This window comes from Zea mays, chromosome 2 (genome assembly GCF_902167145.1).
Source record: "Zea mays cultivar B73 chromosome 2, Zm-B73-REFERENCE-NAM-5.0, whole genome shotgun sequence".
Classification (NCBI taxonomy): Eukaryota; Viridiplantae; Streptophyta; class Magnoliopsida; order Poales; family Poaceae; genus Zea; species Zea mays.
The window spans coordinates 179,864,015-179,885,846 of NC_050097.1; the positions used below are offsets into that span (position 1 = coordinate 179,864,015).

The 21,832-nt window shown below is 52.1% G+C and overlaps 1 protein-coding gene and 1 long non-coding RNA gene across 2 annotated transcripts; one reads left to right on the forward strand and one right to left on the reverse strand.

Moving 5' to 3' along the window:
* Positions 1-19,437: 19,437 nt before the first annotated feature.
* On the forward strand, positions 19,438-20,660 carry LOC118476395 (uncharacterized). The gene is made up of 2 exons (XM_035965405.1): positions 19,438-19,944; positions 20,039-20,660. Exons 1-2 carry the CDS (start codon positions 19,654-19,656, stop codon positions 20,381-20,383), a joined length of 636 nt encoding a protein of 211 aa, XP_035821298.1. The 5' UTR covers positions 19,438-19,653; the 3' UTR covers positions 20,384-20,660.
* An 86-nt stretch (positions 20,661-20,746) lies between these two features.
* Positions 20,747-21,304, reverse strand: LOC109944583 (uncharacterized). Its single transcript, XR_002267675.1, has 2 exons — positions 21,161-21,304; positions 20,747-21,084 (listed from the first exon to the last, which is right to left on the reverse strand). It is a non-coding gene; the product is annotated as an uncharacterized lncRNA (long non-coding RNA).
* Between the last annotated feature and the right edge of the window lie 528 nt (positions 21,305-21,832).

Below are 21,832 nucleotides of genomic sequence, written 5' to 3' on the forward strand. Positions count from 1 at the left end.
TCATAGTGCTTATGCTCTGATCCAAAGAAATCTTCGAATATAGCTTTGGAGAGACTCATTTATTTCTTGAGCACACTAAAAGAACACTTGCGTCATGACTAGCTTGGTCTGAAAACCCTAAAAATTCTACAAATTACAATTAATTACAAATGAGGTATATTGATTATAGTTAAACAACGTTATCTATAGTTCTATTCTATGTCCCCTATTTTTCATAGTTTACTGGAGATAGTCTAAAGCACTGTCTGTTGCTGACTTGCTGTGCACTGCAGAATCTTTTGCCATGGAGAATGTGCCACCGAAAAGAAAAGTTCTAGGGCGACAAGAATTTTTTGAGTTTTAGGGTGTTCATGACTCGTGACTGGATTTGCCAACCGAACAACCCATGACATCAGACATCTGATATGCACACTTGACATGATGCAGGACACCAAAAACCAAACAAAATCAAGTGACGGTGCTCCGAATCCCAGTACCAGCCTATCAGGTGGTACCATGGCAGAAACCAAATGACATGTGACAAGAATTCATATCCTCAAGCTCACCTGTTACAATGGTCCATAGCACTCTTCCTGTAGGAACTATTTCACTTCACGCATCTCTAACAGCTTTCTAATTCAACTCTCCTGAGCATCTCCAAGAGCTCTCCATAAAACGACTCCTCAAAATCAGTTTTAAGGGACATCTAAATAATAAGTGGGGGTAAATTTTAATCCTTTCTCCAACAGATCCCTTAAAGCAGCAGTTTGTTTCTGGGGAGCCCAAAAAACCCCTCATTTGTAGCTACAAATGAAGGAGTTTTAAGGGCTATGAAAAAGTTGGGGGCGCTTTAGGGGAACTGTTGGAGACATGTTTTTGTGTTTTTCCCCAAAAAATAGATTTAGGGGAGACTTCTGGGGAGCTTTTGGAGATGCTAAGAGTTGCGGGGATAGCCCAGTACAGTACTTGGATAGGCAATAGAAGAGTGCCTATCTTAAACTGTCTTCAGCAGTTTACTCATTTTTATCCAAAATAGTGTTTGTTACTATTCTGCACTATTATACCTATGTTTATCCAAAACACTGTTAGATTGTAATGTTTCCAGAGTGAAATTTAAATATAGGTATAAAGAAGAGCTGGAGATAGTCTTAGACTATCTTCAATAGTCTTACCTATCATATCTCTCCTATTTCAAACTTCACCATGTATGTTTTGCACAGCCATGTAAAAACATGCCACAAGTCATGCATGTCAGAAACGTTAGGTTTGCTCTCCCCAAAACGTAATAAGGGTCCCCAAACTAACAAAAACATAGAAAAATGTAAGACATTGGGTTCGATAAATAGGTCATTGCCTTTTAATTCACAATTTACCATGCATGCAGTGCACTGCCATTATGAAGAGAATCACAGAACCGGAAGAAAAGAACACCGGGGCCTCTGCTAGAACACCTGTGAAGTTGCTTGCAAAGTTGTAATATACCTGGCAGGTGAACTTCGTGTTCCTTATTTACATCGTTGGGAAAAAAAATGTTACATTACAGCATAGCAGCGCCTTCAGCCCTTCACATTTCTACATAAACTTGCCGCTACAAGCATATCAGGTCTCCATCAGGTGTAATTGTCTTGGAGTCATGCACACAGCGCTTTGCTTGACAATCCATCAAAACCATCCCAACAACATGAGCAGGGCTCTTTATGCGTAAGAGGATACCACAGAAAAAGCAGCGTTGTTCTATACACTGAATCTTGAGCTAGCTACACCTCTTCCAGCCATCCTATCCACACGGCGGCGGCCAAACGGCAAGCCGAATAAAGATCGAACAACACCCCCAATCTCTTGTTTGCAGAGTGGGCACACCGCATTTATCTTGAGCCATTTATCTACGCATTGAACATGAAAGAAGTGTGTGCAAGGAAGCTCACGGAGCTCATCATCATCTCCATACTTTGTAAGACAGATGCAGCACACCTGCATCAATATCAGTAGACATTACATTTAAAGGGGATACTATGTGATTGGATTTCTACTACTTCCTCCGTTCCAAATATCAACTTTCATTATGTATCTAGGCATAATATGTATCTAGGTGCGTAGCAAAAAATATATATAACTAAAAAACCAGAATGATGTATGAACTTAAGGTATGCTATGAGTGAGCTCACTAATAGATGATTGAGTAGAAAATATAGATATACAACATTGACTACTCTAAAAGAGTGATCGGTTGCTGAATATATCAATGATTTGAAGTGGAGTTGAAACATGTAAACAAGCATGAGCACATAACTATAACACCCATCCCATTTCACAATATTAGTCACTAATTATCATGTGCACAGACGGCATACCAAATTGCCACTAGGTCAGAAAAGAATAATGAGAAATAGCAGTAGCCGACTAGCTGCTATTAAATGACATCCAAGAACCTTTTAATCTCTTTCACATTTTCACTATTGATGAACATCAATCGTTAAATAGACTCATGATTAGAAGTACCAATAATGTGAAATGAACATGGTAAAAAGAAGTATCATAAGAATATAAGGACAGCCCTGTTTTCAAGTCGTCGACTAGTCGTCCAGTCGGTCCTAGGAGTTCGACTTGGGGAGCCGGCTCGACTTTTCTAGCAAGTCGAGCGACTTGTCAATGACTGGAAATTCTCAGTCGACTAGTCGTCGACTTGGTCTGGCAAGTCGGCCGACTTGTGCCCCAGTTCAGCCTAAACAGCCCAAAGGCCCATTACACAATATATTTTCTTGATTTGGGAGAAAATGCAATGGATGGTCTTGATTTGGGAGATATTTAGGGTATCTACTATTTAGTATCTATCTAGCTGCAGCAGCAGCTTAGCTATCTAATGGAGCTTATTTCCTTTCAAGTTTGAATTATATTTTCATGCTATCCGTTTTCCCATTTGAACTATATGGTTGTTATGACTTATGAGTTTATGACTTATCACTTATGTGGCTGATTTGGTTCAGTTTGAGGCTTCAAATGAGGTAAGACTTGCTGTTTATTTCAGTTTCGTTCAATTTCAGGCTTCAAATGAGGTAAAACATGCTCTTTCTTCATATATAAATGCTATATTGCCTACATAAAGCCATTATATAGGCAAAACAGCCACTATATTGGCAAGTCGGCGACTAGTCGACTGACTTATCGACTAGTCACCAAGTCGGTACCTTGTCGACTCGACTCGACTTATCGACTTGAAAACCTTCTCTGTTTTCAAGTCGACGACTAGTCGTCCAGTCGGTCATGGGAGCTCGACTTGGGGGGCCGGCTCGACTTTTCTGGCAAGTCGGGCGACTTGTCAACAACTGGAATATCTCAGTCGACTAGTCGTCGACTTAGTCTAGCAAGTCGGCCGACTTGTCCCCATTTCGGCCCAAGCAGCCCAAAGGACCATTACACAACAAAAACCCTACCTCCAACAGCCGCCTCCAGCCCCTCCTCTACAGTCTACACGCCGCCCTGGCCGCCGCCCACCTCTGGCCACCGCCCTCCTCTGGCCGCCTCCCCTCCTCTGCAAGCTCTGGTGAGTCCTACGCCAGCCCCTCCTCTGGCCGCCGCCCACCTCCATACTCGAATCAAAAGATCACTTCGGGTTTTGAAGGTAGAGAGGCAATGAAGAGGAAGTTGCTTGCCATTATTGAGAGAGGTTGACTGGTACAGTGAACCCTAACCCTAGCTACAGTACAGGTAATATAGAGACCCCTAATGGGCCAGGCCCATGAACACTCTAACACCCCCCGCAGGTGAAACACTAGCCACTGCAGATGTTGAGACTGGACCGAAACTCCGTAAACACCATCGTCGGGAGCCCCTTGGTGAAGACGTCGGCGAATTGGGAGGTGGTCGGGACGTGAAGGACATGAACAGCTCCACAGACGACCCGTTCGCAGACGAAGTGAAGATCGATCTTGACATGTTTTGTGCGCTGGTGCTGGACGGGGTTGGTGGAGAGGTAGACGGCGCTGACGTTGTCGCAGAAGACCAGGGTGCTCGTGGCCAGTGGACTGTGGAGCTCTTGGAGCAGCTGACGGAGCCAAGCCGCCTCAGCCACGCCGTTGGCCACGACCCGATACTCGGCCTCGGCGCTGGAGCGGGAGACGACCGGCTGGCGCTTCGACAACCAGGAGACGAGGCTATCCCCGAGGAACACGGCATACCCCGAGGTGGATCGGCGCGTGTCGGGACAGCCCGCCCAGTCGGCATCGGTGTAGACGCGAAGCTCGGTGGTCGAGGACCGGCGTAGAAGGAGTCCAAAGTCAAGAGTGCCACACAAGTACCGCAGGATCCGCTTCATCGCGGTGAGGTGCGGTTCCCGAGGGTCATGCATGTGGAGGCACACCTGCTGGACGGCGTAGGCGATGTCGGGCCTGGTGAAGATGAGGTACTAAAGTGCCCCGGCAGTACTCCGGTAGCCGGTCGGATCGGCGACCGGGGGACTGACCGCGGAGACCTTGCCCTGCGTATCCACTGGGGTCGCGCAGGGCTTACACTCGGCCATGCCAGCGCGCTCAAGGAGGTCGACGGTGTACTGTCGTTGGTGAAGAAGCAGACCCTGGGGATGGCGCTCGACGGTGACCCCTAGAAAGTGGTGGAGCGCTCCCAGGTCCTTCATCGCGAACTCCTGCTGGAGACAGAAGATGATGCGACTCAGGAGCCCAGGAGAGGACGTGGTGAGCACTATATCGTCGACGTAGAGAAGGAGGTAGGCAGTGTCGGGGCCACGACGGAGGAGGAACAGAGACGTGTCCGACTTGGCTTCGACGAAACCCTGCGAACACAAGAAAGTGGCGAAGCGACTGTACCAAGCCCGGGGGGTTGTTTGAGGTCGTAGAGGGACTTGAGCTTGCAAATCATGTCGGGGTGAGCAGGGTTGACAAACCCAACGGGTTGAGTGCAGTAGACTGTCTCTGTCAGGGTGTCGTGGAGAAAGGTGTTCTTCACGTCGAGCTGGTGTACCGGCCAGTCCCGGGACAGAGCGAGAGTCAGGACAGTCCGGACGGTGGCAGGTTTGACCACTGGACTGAATCGTAGTCAACCCCGGGACGCTGAGTGAAGCCCCGAAGCACATAGCGAGCCTTGTACCGCTCTAGTGACCTGTCGGTGTGCAACTTCAGTTTGAAGATCCATTTCCCGGTGACCACTTTGGCGCCATGGGACGAGGTACCAGGTCCCAGGTGTGGTTCGCCTAGGGAGCCTCGTACTCCTCTTCCATGGCACGCCGCCATTGTGGATCGGCAAGCGCACCACAGACGGTCGTGGGCACCGAAGGTAGGGTCGAAGAAGAGGTTGCGGAGAGGATCAATCGATCAGGGGCCCGAAGGGCACCCGACGCGCCGGGTGACCGTCCGGTGGATGTGGCGAGGATCCCGATGGACGATGACGGGATGATAGGGCGTGGACTCGGCGCGAGGGCGAACCGGAGGACCACCACGACCGCGGCGTTGGTACGTCTGGATGGGGTTGGTGAAGCGGGACGACAGGGTCGCACGTGGCAATGCGGGAGATGCCGAAGCCGAACTGGACCCGACGGGCGATGACGGGGCTGGGTGAGGCGACGGAGGGGACGCCGAGGCCGCACGTGGCTATGTGGAGGAGGGTGGCATCGGGGGGCCGCGCCAGGCGACGCGGGGGACGCCGAGGCCTCGCGAGGCTCTGCGAGGGAGGGGAGCGCCGTCGGCGTCGCGCGAGGCGACGCAGGGGCCGCCGAGGCCGCACGAGGCTGTGCGGAGGGGAGCGTCGCAGGAGGGGCCGCGCGGGTCGGCGCGGTGGACGGACCTACAGGGAAGGGTGGTACGACAGTGGGGAACACGGGGTCGAGATCGAGGGACACGTCGAGGTCGGTGAGAGAGGTAGTGGAAGAAGAGGAGGAAAAGGGGAAATCCGACTCGTCGAAGACGACGTGACAGGAGATAAGGACTCTGTGGGAAGAGAGGTCAAGACACTGGTACCCCTTATGGTCTGGGGAGTAGCCGAGGAAGACACATCGAGTGGAGCGGGGCGCTAATTTATGAGGGGCAGTGGAAGCGAGATTAGGGTAGCAAGAGCACCCAAAGACACGAAGATGATCATAGGAGGGGTGGATGTCAAAAAGAGCGAAGTAAGGAGTGGGGTGGGCAACCGCCTTGGTTGGCAGACGGTTGAGAAGGTAGGTGGCAGTGGTGAGGGCCTCAGCCCAGTAGTGAGGAGGAAGGGAAGCCTGAAATAGCAGGGAGCGAGTGACATCGTTCGCTGTGCGAATCATGCGCTCGGCCCTACCATTCTGAGGAGACGTGTAGGGACACGACATACGGAGGTGGATGCCGCGAGAGAGGAAAAAATCACGGGACGCATTGTTATAGAACTCGCGGTCGTTGACACACTGGATGCTCCGGATGGTGCGACCGAACTGAGTGGAGACCCAAGCGAAGAAGTGAGACAGGGTGGGAAAAGTGTCCGATTTCTGACGAATAGGAAAAGTCCACAAATAATGAGAGAAGTCATCGAGTATGAGTAAATAGTACTTATAGCCAGAAATGCTGATTACAGGGGATGTCCATACATCACAGTGTATCAGATCAAAAATGCTTGTTGCCCTAGAAGAGGAGGTAAGGAATGGGAGCCGAACATGGCGACCTAACTGACAAGCATGACAGAGGTGCTCAAAAGATCCCCTACAACCAGAAACGGAGGCACTACTGGAGAGCTTGGCCATCACATCACGCCCGGGGTGGCCGAGACAACGATGCCAAGTCACAGAGCACAGAAGAGGCAGCCGTTGCGAGAACAGGCGGGGCAGAGGTCGGTGTAGAGGAAGCAGGGAGGCGAAGCGTGTAGAGGGGCCCAGGGCTGTCACACCGAGCCAGAAGGGTTCTGGTGGCAAGATCCTTCACAGACAGACCAAACGGGTCAAATTCCATAGAACAAGAGTTGTCAGTAGTGAATTGACGGACGGAAATAAGGTTTTGAATGATGTTGGGGCGACAAGGACATTGGTTAAGCGAAAAGGACCGGGAGGGACAGCGGCACCTACTGAGGTGACGGGAAGGGCAGAGCCGTTTCCAACAATGATGGAAGAAGGAAGGGAGGGGTGGGGGAAGTGGAAGAAGGGATACCTGCGTCCGGGGTGGTGTGGTAGGAGGCACCGGAGTCAGCCACCCAGTCAAAGACCGAGGTGGGTGGGGCCAGCGTCATCGTGGAAAAGGAGCTGGTGAGAGACTGGGCGTCCCACCCATTGGTCCAGGGCCCCCACACAGGCTGAGACGGAGGCCCCGAGAGTGGGAGGAGCCCCTGCTGAGGCCGGAGAGGAGCCGAGGGCGCAGCCGGCGGGGAAGCGACAAAGAAGACCGGCTGGGAAGTGGCGGGGCGAGGGGCCGCAACACCCGCGGATGGCCCGGGCCACATGTGGATGGTGCCAGTCCACGGGTTTTAGAGGGAGGGCCACTGAGAGCCACCTGGAGACCTGCTCCGACGGGCCGCCGCGGCCACTCTTGCGACCGCGGCCGCGATCCCCCCCCCCCGGAGCCAGTGGGCTGGCGAGAAGCTCCAGAGGGCGGTGGGGGCGAAGTGCGGTGAAGAGGACCCCCCCCCCGGAGTCAGAGGGGCAGTCGGAGGCCCGCTGTAGAGAACCGTGGCGGGGGCGGAGGGGCGGAGAGGCGAAGCTCCTCGAGAAGGAGGTCGTTCTTCACCTCCGCAAAGGTGGGAAACGGCTTCATGCGGGTGAGGATGGGCGTCACACGATCGAAGCGAGGGCTCAGACCACGTAGGAGGTTGAGCACGAGGCTCTCATCGGTGATGGGGGCCCCGAGGGTGCGGAGAGTGTCCGTCATCGTCTTCATCTGGCGGCAGTACTCGTCCACAGAGAGATCGCCCTGAGCAAGCTGGCGAAAGGCGGTCTCGAGATACAGAATCCGGGTCTGGCGGTTGCCAAGAAAATGGGCCTCAAGGGCACCCCAGATCCGATGAGCCGTATCGTCCCACACACGAACGATGTCCTGAAGTTCGGCCGTGAGGGTGCCATGGATCCAAGAAAGCACCACCTCATCCATCAGGAGTCAATCCTCCGTCGGGTCAGGAACCGGGGAGAGAACGTGGTCGGCGAGGGCGTAGCAACGGAGGGTCTGTAGGACCTGGTCGCGCCACCGAGGGTACTGAGTGGAATCCGACGCGAGAACGTCGGTGACGGTGGCCCGGATGCTGGTGAGGGCGGCCGCCTGAGCGTGAAGAGAAGCGCGAAGAGTGGAGGCAGGGGCGGGCGCAGACTCGAAGGTGTCGGCGCAGTGACGAGCAGACGTGGGAGAATCATCTGACACGCCCTTGCCGGCGAGACGGCGGTAGGTCTCGGCGTACTGACGCTCGATGGCGTCGACAACCGCCTGCTCCTGCTCAAGAGCACGGGCGGCGTCCTGGGCCCGCTGGCGAGCTGCCGCAACGGCGGACCGGGTGGCGGCGAGGATGGCGGCAGCGTCATCCGACGGGGCACGCAGGGAGGAGGTGACGGCGGAGGGCTGGCTGTAGACGATCACCAGCGGAGGGCAGTCACGCACTGGAGCCCCAACCGTCGTGCCGAGCGGGACGTGGGGAAAACCAGGCGCCAAGAGTTGAGAGCGAAGGAAGGCGGCATCCGGAAGGGAGAAGGCGATGGAAGGGAAGTCTGGGGAGAAGACAGTGGCGGTCAGAGCAAGAGCTGCACCGTGAGCGGCGTCGCTGCCGAGGGACTGGACGGGCGCATGTGCCGGGGGCAGTGCCGCGGCCGGGGGCGGCGAAGTGGTCACCACCGAAGGGGAGGACGATGGCGTGGGGGCGAGCAGCGGCGCAGGGCCCGGCGATGGTGGGGCGGGCGCGGGGCCAGCGGCGGCGGCGACCAGGGCGCGGCCTGGCGGCGCGCCGGAGGGGAGGGGCGCGCGCGCGGCTGGCAGGAGCGCGGCCGCTAGGGGCGCGGCCACAGCAGCGCGATAAGAGAGAGGGAGAGGGGGAAAGCCATCGTCGGGGAAGGGGAGGAGGGAGGGGGGATCACCGGCGGCGGGGAAGGAGGGAGGGAGGCGCGGCCGGTCGGCCATGGGGCGGCGGCGGCGCTGGGGGAGGAGAGACCTAGGCGGCTGATACCATGAGAGAGGATTGACTGGTACAGTGAACCCTAACCCTAGCTACAGTACAGGTAACATAGAGACCCCTAATGGGCCAGGCCCATGAACACTCTAACAATTATTAATCGGAGGTGGCAAGATCAAATGGAGGTGAAGTTGTATGGGGCTGCATTGTTTTTAAATCCAAATAAGTTCTTTGAACTTCAAAAAAATGATCCTTTCTTCAGTTTCATTTCAGGCTTCAAATGAGGTAAAATGCCCGTTCTTCATATATAAATGCTATATTGTTTATATGAAGCCATTATATAGGCAAAACAACCACTATATTGGCAAGTCGACGACTAGTCGACTGACTTATCGACTAGTCACCAAGTCGGTACCTTGTCGACTCGACTCGACTTATCGACTTGAAAACATTGAATTGCAAACCCGTGTTATGAACCCAACCAACCATGATTCTGGTAACTATGGTATTACTCACATACCAAGAACATTCACCTACAGCACTTGAGACAACTATTTATTTATGTTTTAAATTGATAATAGTATCCATGCATCACTGGAGAACATGTCTACAAACAGCATCACAAATTCAGCCATATAGGCTTCATTTGTGTGGTAATAGAGACGTTAACAGATAATAGATCTAAAGAATATCACCTAAAGCGAACCCTTCAATTACGCATGATATTGTTGTAAGACAGCAAAATGATGTGAAATATACTCACAGCATCTTCAGCTGAAACAACTCTTTCCTTCTTAGTTCCTAGGCCGAGGATGCCACCCTCATCAAGATGCTCTGAGCTTGAAGCATGGTCAATCCCCCAGTTTTTGTTACGTTTTGGTTTGAACTTGCAGGTTGGCAATGCATCTATTAGCTCTTGAGTAGCTCCTCTATTTTGACCCAAATCTTCTTGAAGGCGCAAAATGGAAATCAAACACGGAAAGCAGCAGCATATTGCTGCACACATAATAAAAGGAATGGCATATCCAACACAACTAAGTGCAAGGAATGCCAAACACAACCTGGTGAGAGGGAGCAAAGTCACGTGTGAATTCAACAGACTAAAACAGAAACAGAAGAGAAATGCAGATACCTGTACATATTGGGAGCGGCTTGAGCATCTGATGAAATACTGCGCCCACCAAAAATCCACACATTGCCAACAACAAACCATACAGCAAACAAACAGTCAACAGATGTCTTGAAGTGATAAGCCAGCACACTAAGCCTGTAATATGTAACCACTTCAGACTTCAGACAACAATGTTCATTTCAATTTCCAGATAAAACTAACAACTGTAATATATTGGAGTCCTCAATTCTTCAAGATGCCACTAGCCAACTCTGAAACTCACTTGACTGAAACTATCAAAAGTTCAAATTTCAGGTGAACACTTAACAGCGCATTTTATGATCCCCATTATGGTGTGCCTTTAATCAAACACAAGAACAAAGGGATCATTCTTCTGCAAAGCTATTGATGCTTCTAAAGCGGACATAACATACATGATGTTACAGGATAAGGTGGTATGACCATGTTATATTCTAAGTACAAAATTCAAAATTTCCATGCAAAAATAAGTCTTATGCTCCGTTTGAATGTCGATATTGGAGGACATGAAATTGAATTTGGTTCAATACTAAATCAGCCATGGTATTGAAATGAGATGCAATTCCAATTCTATTGTTTGGATATGGTAGAACTACGGATTCTACCGGGCAGATTGCGCAGATTGTAGGGAGGGGATTTGGTGCGACCAGGGTGGCGGCGCTGGGGCGCCGTCGTGATCCTGGCTGGGTTGCACGCAGGGAGAAGATCACAGGAGACTCTGGCTCCCTCTGGGAAGCCAGAATAGATTGGAATTCTGCTTATCTTTATTCCAGAGTTTACAGATCTATATATAGAGCTATCTCAAGTCTATCTACTAACTTTGGATAAGTATAACTATCTAGATAGAGCTGATCTTTATCTACTAACTTTGGATAAGTATAACTAACTAGATAGAGCTTATCTATTAGCTATTGGGCCTTAGGCCCCACCTGGGCAGCCTTGGCCCTATTGCGCCAAACATAGGCTTGGCCATACATAACATCTCTCCCCGCCTTCTCAAACAGCTCGTCCTTGAGCTGTAAGTTGGGGTAAGCAGCACGGAACTCTTCAAGCTTTTCTCATGTGGCGTCATCTTCAGCCAGTCCACGCCACTGTACGAGAACCTGCCACACGCCCCGCCTAAGTTGAGCGCGAAGCACCTTGGCCGGCACAGGAAGTAGCCGACCATCCATCACTGGGTCAAGCGTCCCCGGAGTTGCAGGAGGATCCCCATGGTGCGGCTTCAGCAGGCTGACGTGGAAGACATCATGGATGCGAGCACCATCTGGCAACTGCAGGCGGTAGGCTACCGACCCAATCCTTTCCTGGACACGGAAAGGGCCTGCGTAACGAGGTCCCAGCTTTCCCTTCGCGCGCGGATGGAGGGACTGAAAGGTGCGGTGTAGCAGGCGTAGCCACACCCAGTCGCCCACCTGGAACTGGACCTCCCGATGCCCGGCATTGTAATACTTCTTGGCGAGCTGCTGGGCCTGCAAAAGGCGCTGGCGCACCTCGGCCAGCATCTCATCTCTGGAGCGTAGCATGTCGTCTGCGGCCTCAGTACGTGTCGTCCCTGGCGTGTAAGGTAGCATGGACGGTGGGGATCTGCCATAGACCACCTCGAAGGGAGTGGCACGCAATGCTGTGTGGTAGGAGGTATTATAGCAATACTCCGCCCAGGACAGCCAATCCACCCATGCCCGCGGTCGATCGCCGGTGACACACCGAAGATACATCGCAATAATTTTGTTGACCACCTCCGATTGTCCATCCGTCTGTGGGTGGAAGGCGGTGCTCATCTTTAGTGTCACCCCCGCCATCCTGAAGAGGTCGCGCCACACGTGCCCGGTGAAGACGGGGTCCCGGTCACTGACAATAGACAACGGGAACCCGTGCAGTCGTACGATGCCGTCGAAGAATGCCCGTGCTACGGACGACGCGGTGTAGGGGTGGCCGAGGGCGATGAAGTGGGCGTATTTGGAGAAGCGATCCACCACCGTGAGGATGACGGACTTGCCTGCCACCTTGGGTAGCCCCTCGATGAAGTCCATGGAGATGTCGGCCCACACCTGGGACGGCACCTCAAGGGGTTGCAGGAGGCCGCCCGGCTGCTGCGCCAGTGTCTTGTTTTGCTGGCACGTGGTGCAGGTGCGCACCCAGTCCTGGACGAGCGCGCGATCATGTGGCATGTAGAAGTCTGCCCGTAGTCGATGGAGGGTTTTCTGGATGCCCTCATGACCTGCCGAGTGCGCCAGTGTCAGCACCTGGTGGCGCAGGTTGTCGTAGTTCGGCACGAAAATGCGTGTGCCGTGCAGGAGCAGCCCGTCGACGAGGCGCCATGGCGCAGCCAATACGCCGTCCCGCAGCTGCTGGAGGAGGTGCTGCCCGTCAGATGCAGCTACCAGTGCCCGCCTGATGTCGTCCAGCAGGGAGAATGTCGGGCCCGAGATGGCCAGTGCTGCCATAGCTGTGTCCTCCACGGCAGCCTCCGAGTCGCGGCGGGACAGGGCGTCGGCCACGGTGTTCAGGCGCCCCGGCCTGTATTCCACCGAGAAATCGAAACAGAACAACTTGCTGGTCCACTGATGCTGAGGAACTGTGGACAAGCGCTGATCCAGCAAAAATTTGAGACTGTAGTGGTCAGTCCGAACAGAAAAGTGGCGCCCCCACAAGTACGGGCGCCAGTGACGGACGGCCTGCACGAGGCCGATGAGCTCCCTCTCGTAGGCCGCCAACTTAAGGTGGCGGGCTGCAAATGGCTTGCTGAAGTAGGCGAGAGGTCCCGCGCCCTGATGAAGGACAGCACCGAACCCTGCACCTGACGCGTCACAGTCGACGACGAAGAGCTTGGCGAAGTCCGGCATCTGGAGCACTGGACCCGTCGTTAGGGCGTGGAAGGCTGTTGTCGCGTCATCGTCCCAGGCAAACGCGTCTCGTCGCAAGAGACGTGTCAGCGGGGCTGCGATGAGGCCGAAGTCTTTGATGAACTTCCGGTAGTACCCTGCTAGTCCCAAGAAGCCCCGGAGGCCTCGTGCAGACCGCGGGGGCGGCCAGGAGGCCACTGCCGCGACCTTGTCGGCGTCCATGGCGACCCCGCCCTCGGAGATGACATGGCCCAGATAGGCCACTGATGTGGCGCCGAAGGAACACTTGGAGCGCTTCAGATGGAGGTGGTGTGCCTGCAATGTCTCGAGGACGATGCCCACATGCTGGAGGTGCTCCGCCCATGATGCACTGTAGATCAGGACATCGTCGAAGAAGACAAGCACAAACTTCCGAAGATATGGGCGGAGTACGTCGTTCATCAGGGCCTGGAAAGTAGCAGGCGCGTTCGAGAGGCCGAACGGCATGATCAGGAACTCATAGTGGCCATGATGGGTGCGGAACGCCGTCTTGGCGATGTCATCGGTGTGCATCCGCACCTGGTGGTAGCCTGAGCGTAGGTCCGGCTTGGAGAAGAAACGGGCTCCATGGAGCTCGTCGAGGAGCTCGTCCACCACCGGGATCGGGAACTTGTCCTTGGACGTCTTGGCGTTGAGGGCGCGGTAGTCGATGCAGAAACGCCACGAGCGGTCCGCCTTGCGAACCAAGAGCACCGGAGCGGAGAACGGCGACGTGCTGGGTCGTATGATGCCTTGTGTGAGCATGGCCTCACACTGTCGCTCCAGCTCGTCCTTCTGCAGCTGTGCGTACCGGTACGGTCGTACGGCCACCGGAGCTGTACCGGGCAGCAGGTGGATGCGATGGTCGTAGGGGCAGGTCGGGGGCAGTCCCGTGGGCTCGTCGAAGATGGCGCCATGTTGCTACAGAAGGACGTCCATGAGGGGCTGTTGGGCAGTGTCGACGACTGCCACAGCCAGCTGCTGCGGGGCAGGCTGTTGCGTGGCCCGCACACCCTGCCAGTGGATGCGCCGGCCCTGGCGCTGGAACGACAGGGTCAGTGCTCGGAAGTTCCACTGGATGGTGCCCAGCGTCTCCAGGAAGTCCACGCCGAGGATGAAGTCGAAGCAGCCCAGGCGCATCCCGACGCACGTGATGGAGAAGGACTCGTCGTTGATGATGACGGGGACGTCGCGGGCGATGCCGGCGCAGGGTAGGCGGTCACCGTTGGCCACCGTGACCCGAAGGTGCTCGCCACCCGCCATAGCTAACCCGAGGCGGCTCATCGTGTCAGCGTTGAGGAAGTTGTGGGTTGACCCTGTGTCCATGAGCGCGAGTAGTCGCTCACCGTTGATGGTGACTAGTAGCAGCAGCGTCTTGTCCGTCCGGATGCCCGCCAGCGCGTGTAACGAGACCACCAACGCGTTGGCTCCCGTGACGTCTGGGCGGCCGGCTCCTCAAGGGGGTCGACCCCACCCTCACTGGACGCCTCGTCGAGGAAGTCGTCGACCTCCAAGTAGAACAGCCGCTGGCAGACGTGTCCCCGAACGTAGGGTTCATCGCAGTTGAAGCAGAGCCCCTGCCGGCGCCGCTCCTGCTGCTCGCCCGGGGACAATCAGCGAAACGGGCGTGTCAGAGTCGTACTATCGCCTGGCGTCGTCGTACCGGTCGGTAGAGCCCCGGGCGGTGCTGGTGTCACGCGACCCGAGCCCTGCGCCCGTTGCGGTGGTCGCGACCCGCGCTGCTGGAATGGGGGCCAGGCCGTCGCGCGCCGTTCGAACACCCGTGCCAGGTACATGGCAGTTTGTAGATCCTGCGGGTCGCGCAGCTCAATGTCCACCCGCAAGTACTCAGGAAGGCCGCCCACGAATAGCTCCGTCTTCTGCATGGGGGAGACGTCCCGAGCTCAACACAGCAACGCCTGAAAGCGGTCTGAGTACTCCTGGACCGTGGACAGGAAGGGGAGGCGTCCTAGTTCCGCAAGGCGAGAACCGCGCACTGCTGGACCGAAGCGAAGGCGACACAGCTCGGCGAAGCGATCCCAAGACGGCATGCCCTCGTCCTGTTCCAGGGCATAGTACCACGTCTGTGTCGGCCCCTTAAGGGCTTGTTCGGTTATTTTCAATCCATATGGATTGAAGGGGATTGATACGGATTGAGGGGGATTTTGACTTACTAGGGATTGAAACCCCCTCAATCCCCCTCAATCCATATGGATTGGGGTATAACCGAACAAGCCCTAAGATGGTACGAGGCCAACCACGTGCGATCCGAGGCTGGCGTGCGCTGCCCCCGGAAGAACTGCTCACAATGATTTAGCCAGTTCAGCGGATCCTCGGAGCCATCGTATGTGGCGAAATCCAGTTTGTAGTAGCGTGGAGGCGCGCGCGCCTCAGCGCCCCCGTAGGCTGCGGTCTCCACGTCGTCGTCCTGAGGCAGCCCGTGGTACGGTGACCACGCTGCTGTCGCTGCGGGTACATGGGGGCGCAAGGGCCCCCGACCCGGGAACAGGGGGTCGTCGCCGCCTCCTAACAGCATCCCGGGAGGCCCACCGACGGTGCTGCTGGGTAAGGAAGTCGTGAGCGCCGGTCGCGGGAGTGCCTCAGAGTACACTGGTGGTGGAACCGTAGGCGCGCCCTGCGCCCAAGATGGGATGGGGGATGGGGATGGTGGGAAGCGGATCATATGGATGGGGGCTGTGGTCGGTGATGCGGTGGGCCCGGGGTCGATCGGCATGCCGTACTGGTAAGAAATTGGTTGCCGGGCGAGTGGAGGGGGTGGCGCAGGTGGCTGCGTGGGTGGGGGCAGTGCGGCCGGTGGTAGCTGCGCTGTCAGGGACGGGTGCGGCGGCTGGGGTGGATGGGCGGCTTGTGGGTTGGGGAAGGGGAGGTGGCCTGTCAGCATGGCGTTCATGGTGATCTGCATATCGCGCACGGCATGGCTGAGATTTGCCAAGGACGCCGCGATCTGGGCCGGTGTGAGCGCGGGGGCGGCCTGCTGGTTGATGGCCGCGCCGGGAGGGCCGAGCGCCATGGCCTCCGACGACGCAGGGACCGCGGCCAGGGAGACGACCGGCGCTGCGGGCGGGCTTGAGGCCGGCGGCGGCTGCTGTCCCGGTGACAGCGACTTGGAGGAACTCATGATCGTTGAGTCCTCTGATACCAGATTGGTAGAACTACGGATTCTACCGGGTAGATTGCGCAGATTGTAGGGAAGGGATTTGGTGCGACCAGGGTGGCGGCGCTGGGGCGCCGTCGTGATCCTAGCTGGGTTGCGCGCAGGGAGAAGATCACAGGAGACTCTGGCACCCTCTGGGAAGCCAGAATAGATTGGAATTCTGCTTATCTTTATTCCAGAGTTTACAGATCTATATATAGAGTCATCTCAAGTCTATCTACTAACTTTGGATAAGTATAACTATCTAGATAGAGCTGATCTTTATCTACTAACTTTGGATAAGTATAACTAACTAGATAGAGCTTATCTATTAGCTATTGGGCCTTGGGCCCCACCTGGGCAGCCTTGGCCCTATTGCGCCTAACATAGGCTTGGCCATACATAACAGGATACCACTGTGTTAGAGTTTGGAATTGTGTGGTCTAATTCCACACAATACAGAGGGGTGATGCTCTGTATTGAGAGAGGGAGCTTCCAGTTATAGTACAATACCAGGTAATTGGGTCTCTGATTCCAAATCTCAATTCCATGTGCAACCAAACAACAGAATTTAGGAAGCTGATTCCAATTCCCAATTCTATGCACCAATATGTACATCCAAACGGGGTATTACATGGCTTCAGAACACGTGAACAGATGGCAAAACTTGACTCGAGATTGTACAGATGTAGAGTCCTTCCTGTGGTACTTATTACATGCCTAAAAATGACAAAATGTGACTCCAGAAATTGGATGTGCCGCGCCGTAATTTATACCTTTGGAATTTTTAGTGACTATGGCACACTAAAATCTCTTATGCGAACAAAGTTTCAATTGTATGTCTTGGCCCACTTCAACTAAAGCAAATTACAATGAGTAACAGAGTATGGAGAAAAAAGAAAGTACATGTAGAAAGACATCCTATAACTAACCATACAGCAAATTCACACTAAATTAAATAGAATAGTGTCCCTGCCAACAACGCTGCCTTGTAAACCAAACAAAACATATACAGAAACCAATAAGTTCATTTGTTTCTTTTTTTTTTCCTAGTTGTTCTTTGCCTCTTTTAATTGGTTGCATTGCATCATGGACCATTAGACTTGTACCATTGGTTCAGATAGGCCATGACCCACAGAACCACAGAACTAGGTATTTTAGTCATCAAACTTGGATTAATGTCTTCAATGAGATTATCAGGTAGTTTTGATGACTGGTATGCTACACTCCTGAAATCCACATGGCGTGGGCATACCCATCTCAATAAGCGTCGACAACTTATATGACAAAATAAACAATCATAATGATCAATGTGAACCATTAAGGTAAGTCTTCATTTACTCTCTTCAAAACTTTGTTCCCGTACTGTAACTTTTTAAATAACTAATAAATGATGTTATGTAAACTAAAGAATTGCTCAAAATAAATTAATTCTTGGACACCCTGGTGATACTACCCATTCAATTAAACTAACAATTTGTTCACTCGTCTACTAGGTTTTCTTATAAGTAAAAAAAGGATAGATCCAGTGCCAGAGGCTCCCACATGAGTGGGGTCTAGGGAAGAGTAGACATAAACCAAGACAAGCCTTCCCCCCGTAAATGCGGAGAGGCTGCTCAGTGAGACAGTTCTCACCACTACACCAAGCCTGCCCTTCATCTACCAGGTTTTCTTATAAGTTTTGTAATAAATTATAAGATTCACAATTCATAAAGACTGCAAAGAAGCACTGCACATCTAGTGGGCTCAGGATATTCTAGTTGGAAAGTGGCATGGACTAAAAGTTACCTTGGGCAAGAAATTGTGACACATCCAAGACACAAGACAATACCACTGGTACGATGGTTGCGCCCTTCTGATGACTGAGAGGGAGTCAAAGTAGGATATGTTGTAGGTGGCTGCTGAGGTTCTTGATCCAAATGTCTGTTTCGATGAACATACCGCCAATAAATAAGAGGAAGACTAGCAATGCAGCCAACTGTATATCCAATTATCCATGCGAACAAAGGAGCATGGGGTTGTTCATGTCTTGAAAAGAGGAGGATTACAATAGCAGCTACAACCTGAGCAATGTACATGACAATTTCAAATGAGATCCACAAACCAGAATTCCAAGGATTTCTTCCATGACCATATATACTATCTCTTCTAGGAAAAGATAAATTTCTGGAGCTATAAGCAGTTGGTGATGTTGATGGAGAAGACTCTGATGACGGGGTTTGCGTGCTCGTTGATGGCCTATCTTCCTGATGTGGTTCATCTGAGTCACTGTACATATCTTGATGATTGGTTGATGTTGATGCAGTTTCCCCATGTGATACACTTATAGCATGCTCATGTACATCATCACAGGAAGCGTGCTCCATGAATAACTTGGATCTATAAGTTTCCAGGTTAGTTCTTATGTCAAAAAGGCACTACCATCTGTAGCACAATAATGAGTTTCTATCTTTCTAACCAGATGTTACCATTGGCCATCATATTAACTAAAATACAGATGACTGAAAGGTTGATCCTCAAAATCTACTGAACTTTCAGTTGTGTGCTAGTAGCATCCCTTGCTTCACAGAAGATCCCACAGCGGTAGCCTAAGCTACAAAGTCGGGGAAAAAAAGGATTTCTCATGCACCTTTTGTCGTATACATACAAAGATAGTAGAGTTATTCATAAATACACTAAACCACTATACAAAAAAATATTAGCTCGTGTGATAGGCTAAGCTGTGATTGGTACATATTAGGCTATCTCCAGCAGCTTACACATCCGCATAACTATATTCAAACTTCACTCCGGGAACGGTGCAAAACAGTGTCTTGGTTGACCATAAAGCCATGATTTATGACTTTTAATCCTAAGAGGAAGTGTCTGATAACAAAATTATTGTAATGTTGAGCCGACCAGTAATAGGACCCGATAACATTTGCAAAAGAAAATCGAAAATAGTAGGCACAATAATACATATATGCATTTGTAATTAGATGAGACCCGAATACAAATAGCCAAACAGCTCAATTTAGGGTTTGGCTACTGGGTTTTGTAAGGTATGGAAGAGGAAGGGGTGGGCATACCTGTTGGTGCTCGTCGTCGGCGAATGCCTAGGCACGGCACCCAGGAGTAGAGCCGGGGCCGCGGCGGCGGTCACCCAGACGTCGCCACGAGAACGATAGCGCCCGCACGCGGGGCGAAGAGCTTTTTGGGATTATGATCCTCCCGTCCGCTGGCTTCGCCCCGCTGGTACTCCGCAACGCGTCGTCGCTCCTTTGGTCTTCTCGAGCTCGCCAACTCGCCGGTAAGGTGAGATTTTCCTTTGAGCGCCCGCTAACAGCGCACGCCCTCGGTAAAAGACGTCGATGCCCTCCCCATTCCTCAACTCACCGTCCCCTATTGTGACCTAACCCTAACTCTTAGAAGCTCCTCCTTCCAGCGCCGTCAAGCTCCTTCATCGGAGGTCCTCCTTCCCTGCAATGTCGTCGAGGGGGAAGAAGAGGCTAGTGGTCGAGGTGGATCTCGATTTAGATCCTGTAGCTGAGGTCACCGCCGCCTTCGATCGACTCTGTGTTTCCGTAGTGAACAAGCCGCCACCAGCTGCCGCCGTTGGTAAGGATTCAGCCTCCTCCACCTTGGTCAACAGTGTAGCCTTTGGTAAGGATTCTTCCTCCTCCGCTCGATCTCCTCCGACGATGTCCACCGAACAGCCTCACTCATGGAGCACTCCGGCCGTCACCACTCCATTGTCAGCAGCATCAACTGTGCCGGTAACAAAAGCACTACTTCAAGGACTGAATCGAGTATGGTGGCATGAACTGAATTTAGTACTGAAATGGTTGCTCTTTTTCTTTTGTTTTGTAGTATGCCAGGTACAAAGAGGTCTATAATGGCCTTAATGACGCCATTGAAGAGATGCAGAAAGTAGCGATGAATTTGAAGGCATTGTCTACTGAGTACATTGTTCCTGAGCCTTCTTCGGGTAAAGAGATCTTGGTGAACCAATTAATGTGGCGCGTTCATGAGCTTGCGCAGTCACTAGATGAAGCATTGTATCGATCTCTACTCGCTCAGGCCGGTCCTTCACCACCCTTGTCTGAGTATTTTGACAACGACAGATCAGATGATGAAGCCCACATGATGAGTGGTGGGGATTGGGCTCTGGAAGATGTTAATTTTGAAGAGATTCGGGATCGTATGAGGAACTAGAATTTGGGAGGCAGTGCTTAGCCCATCAACTGGTTGTAGTAATTTGTAATGTAGTATTTGTGATGTAATACATCTAGTAAGTCTTTTGTCGGCAACAAGAGACTACCATATTTGTTCGCTGTTCTGTCAAGTATGTGTCAGTTCGAGTATGTGTTTGTTCAAGTATGTGTATGTTCTAGTATTTGACAGATTAATGTGAGAACAATGTGTGTGTTCGAGCATTTGTCAGCACAATTTGTGAACTAAATGTCTGTTCGAGCAGTTGTCAGATTAAGCTATGTTTGCAGTCGTTGTTGCACTATCTGTCAGGCAATAGTATGTATCACTTGCCATTGCAGGTACTCAAACATATATCACTTGCCATTGCAGCAACAGAATCAATTTTGGCGTTGCACTTTCCAACATGTATCAAACAGGTTCACATGTTCACACAGATTACACATACAAGTTCTTAAAACAGGTCCAAGACAGATTAGACAGATTCAAACTGCAGCAGCAGTGAGGCTTTCTTCTTCGGTGTAATCTTGCGTACGACTCTTCTAATATTTCTTGGAGGCGATGAAAGGCCAGCTTCTACAGTTGGGGTGTTGACACCTGGAACAGCACTAGGAACAGCACCAGCAACAACACTAGGAACAGGACCAGCCATGTTTTCTTTGGGAAACCACTGTTTTGTGGTATTCATCCTTGGTTTTCGTTTTCTGCATATAAACATAACAATCAGATGTATATTATTAACATGAAACCTATATTAATAATGATCTATTTGTGGCTTACCTCTTTTTAGTTCCATTAAGGGGGCATTTTGGGCTTGCTTTCCGATGACCTAGTTGACCACAATTTGGGCACTTTATCTTTCCTCTTAGTATCTTTCTCTCATTTTCATTTTCATTTCCAGATACTTTTTTCTTTCCTTTACCACCTTCAAGGCAGCTTTTAATTCTATTCTTTCTCTGTCGACCAACAGATCGTTTCCCAAGTGGTGCCCCTACTTCGTCGGCTAGGTTGACTTTGGGCCAAAAGGACTTATCACCCAGGGACTCAATCATTCTACCATAAGCTTTTTTTAAATTTGTCCACTGAAAAATAATCATCAACGAAATGCTCCATTCCTACATCTCGCAACTGTTGCGCTATTATAACCACAAGACCGTGCTAACAAGGTTTCCCAGTGTGCTGCCATTCCAGACATGAGCAATATCTCTGTTCGGCCTTTACAATGTGCCGAGACTGAATGTTGGTGGTGTCCCTCACCTCGGCATGGTAATGATCACCTTTTTGAAGTGACAAATGACCCAACCCTCTTGTTTTGGCCTTTAAGACATTTAGGATTGCAGGTAGTATCTTTCCACCCAATTTTTCCCCGATCCTCCTTCTTCTAAAAAAAGGTCCATAACCATGCTTCTGATCTTGTCAGCCAGTTCACAAACAGGAAGATCTTTGTAGTCT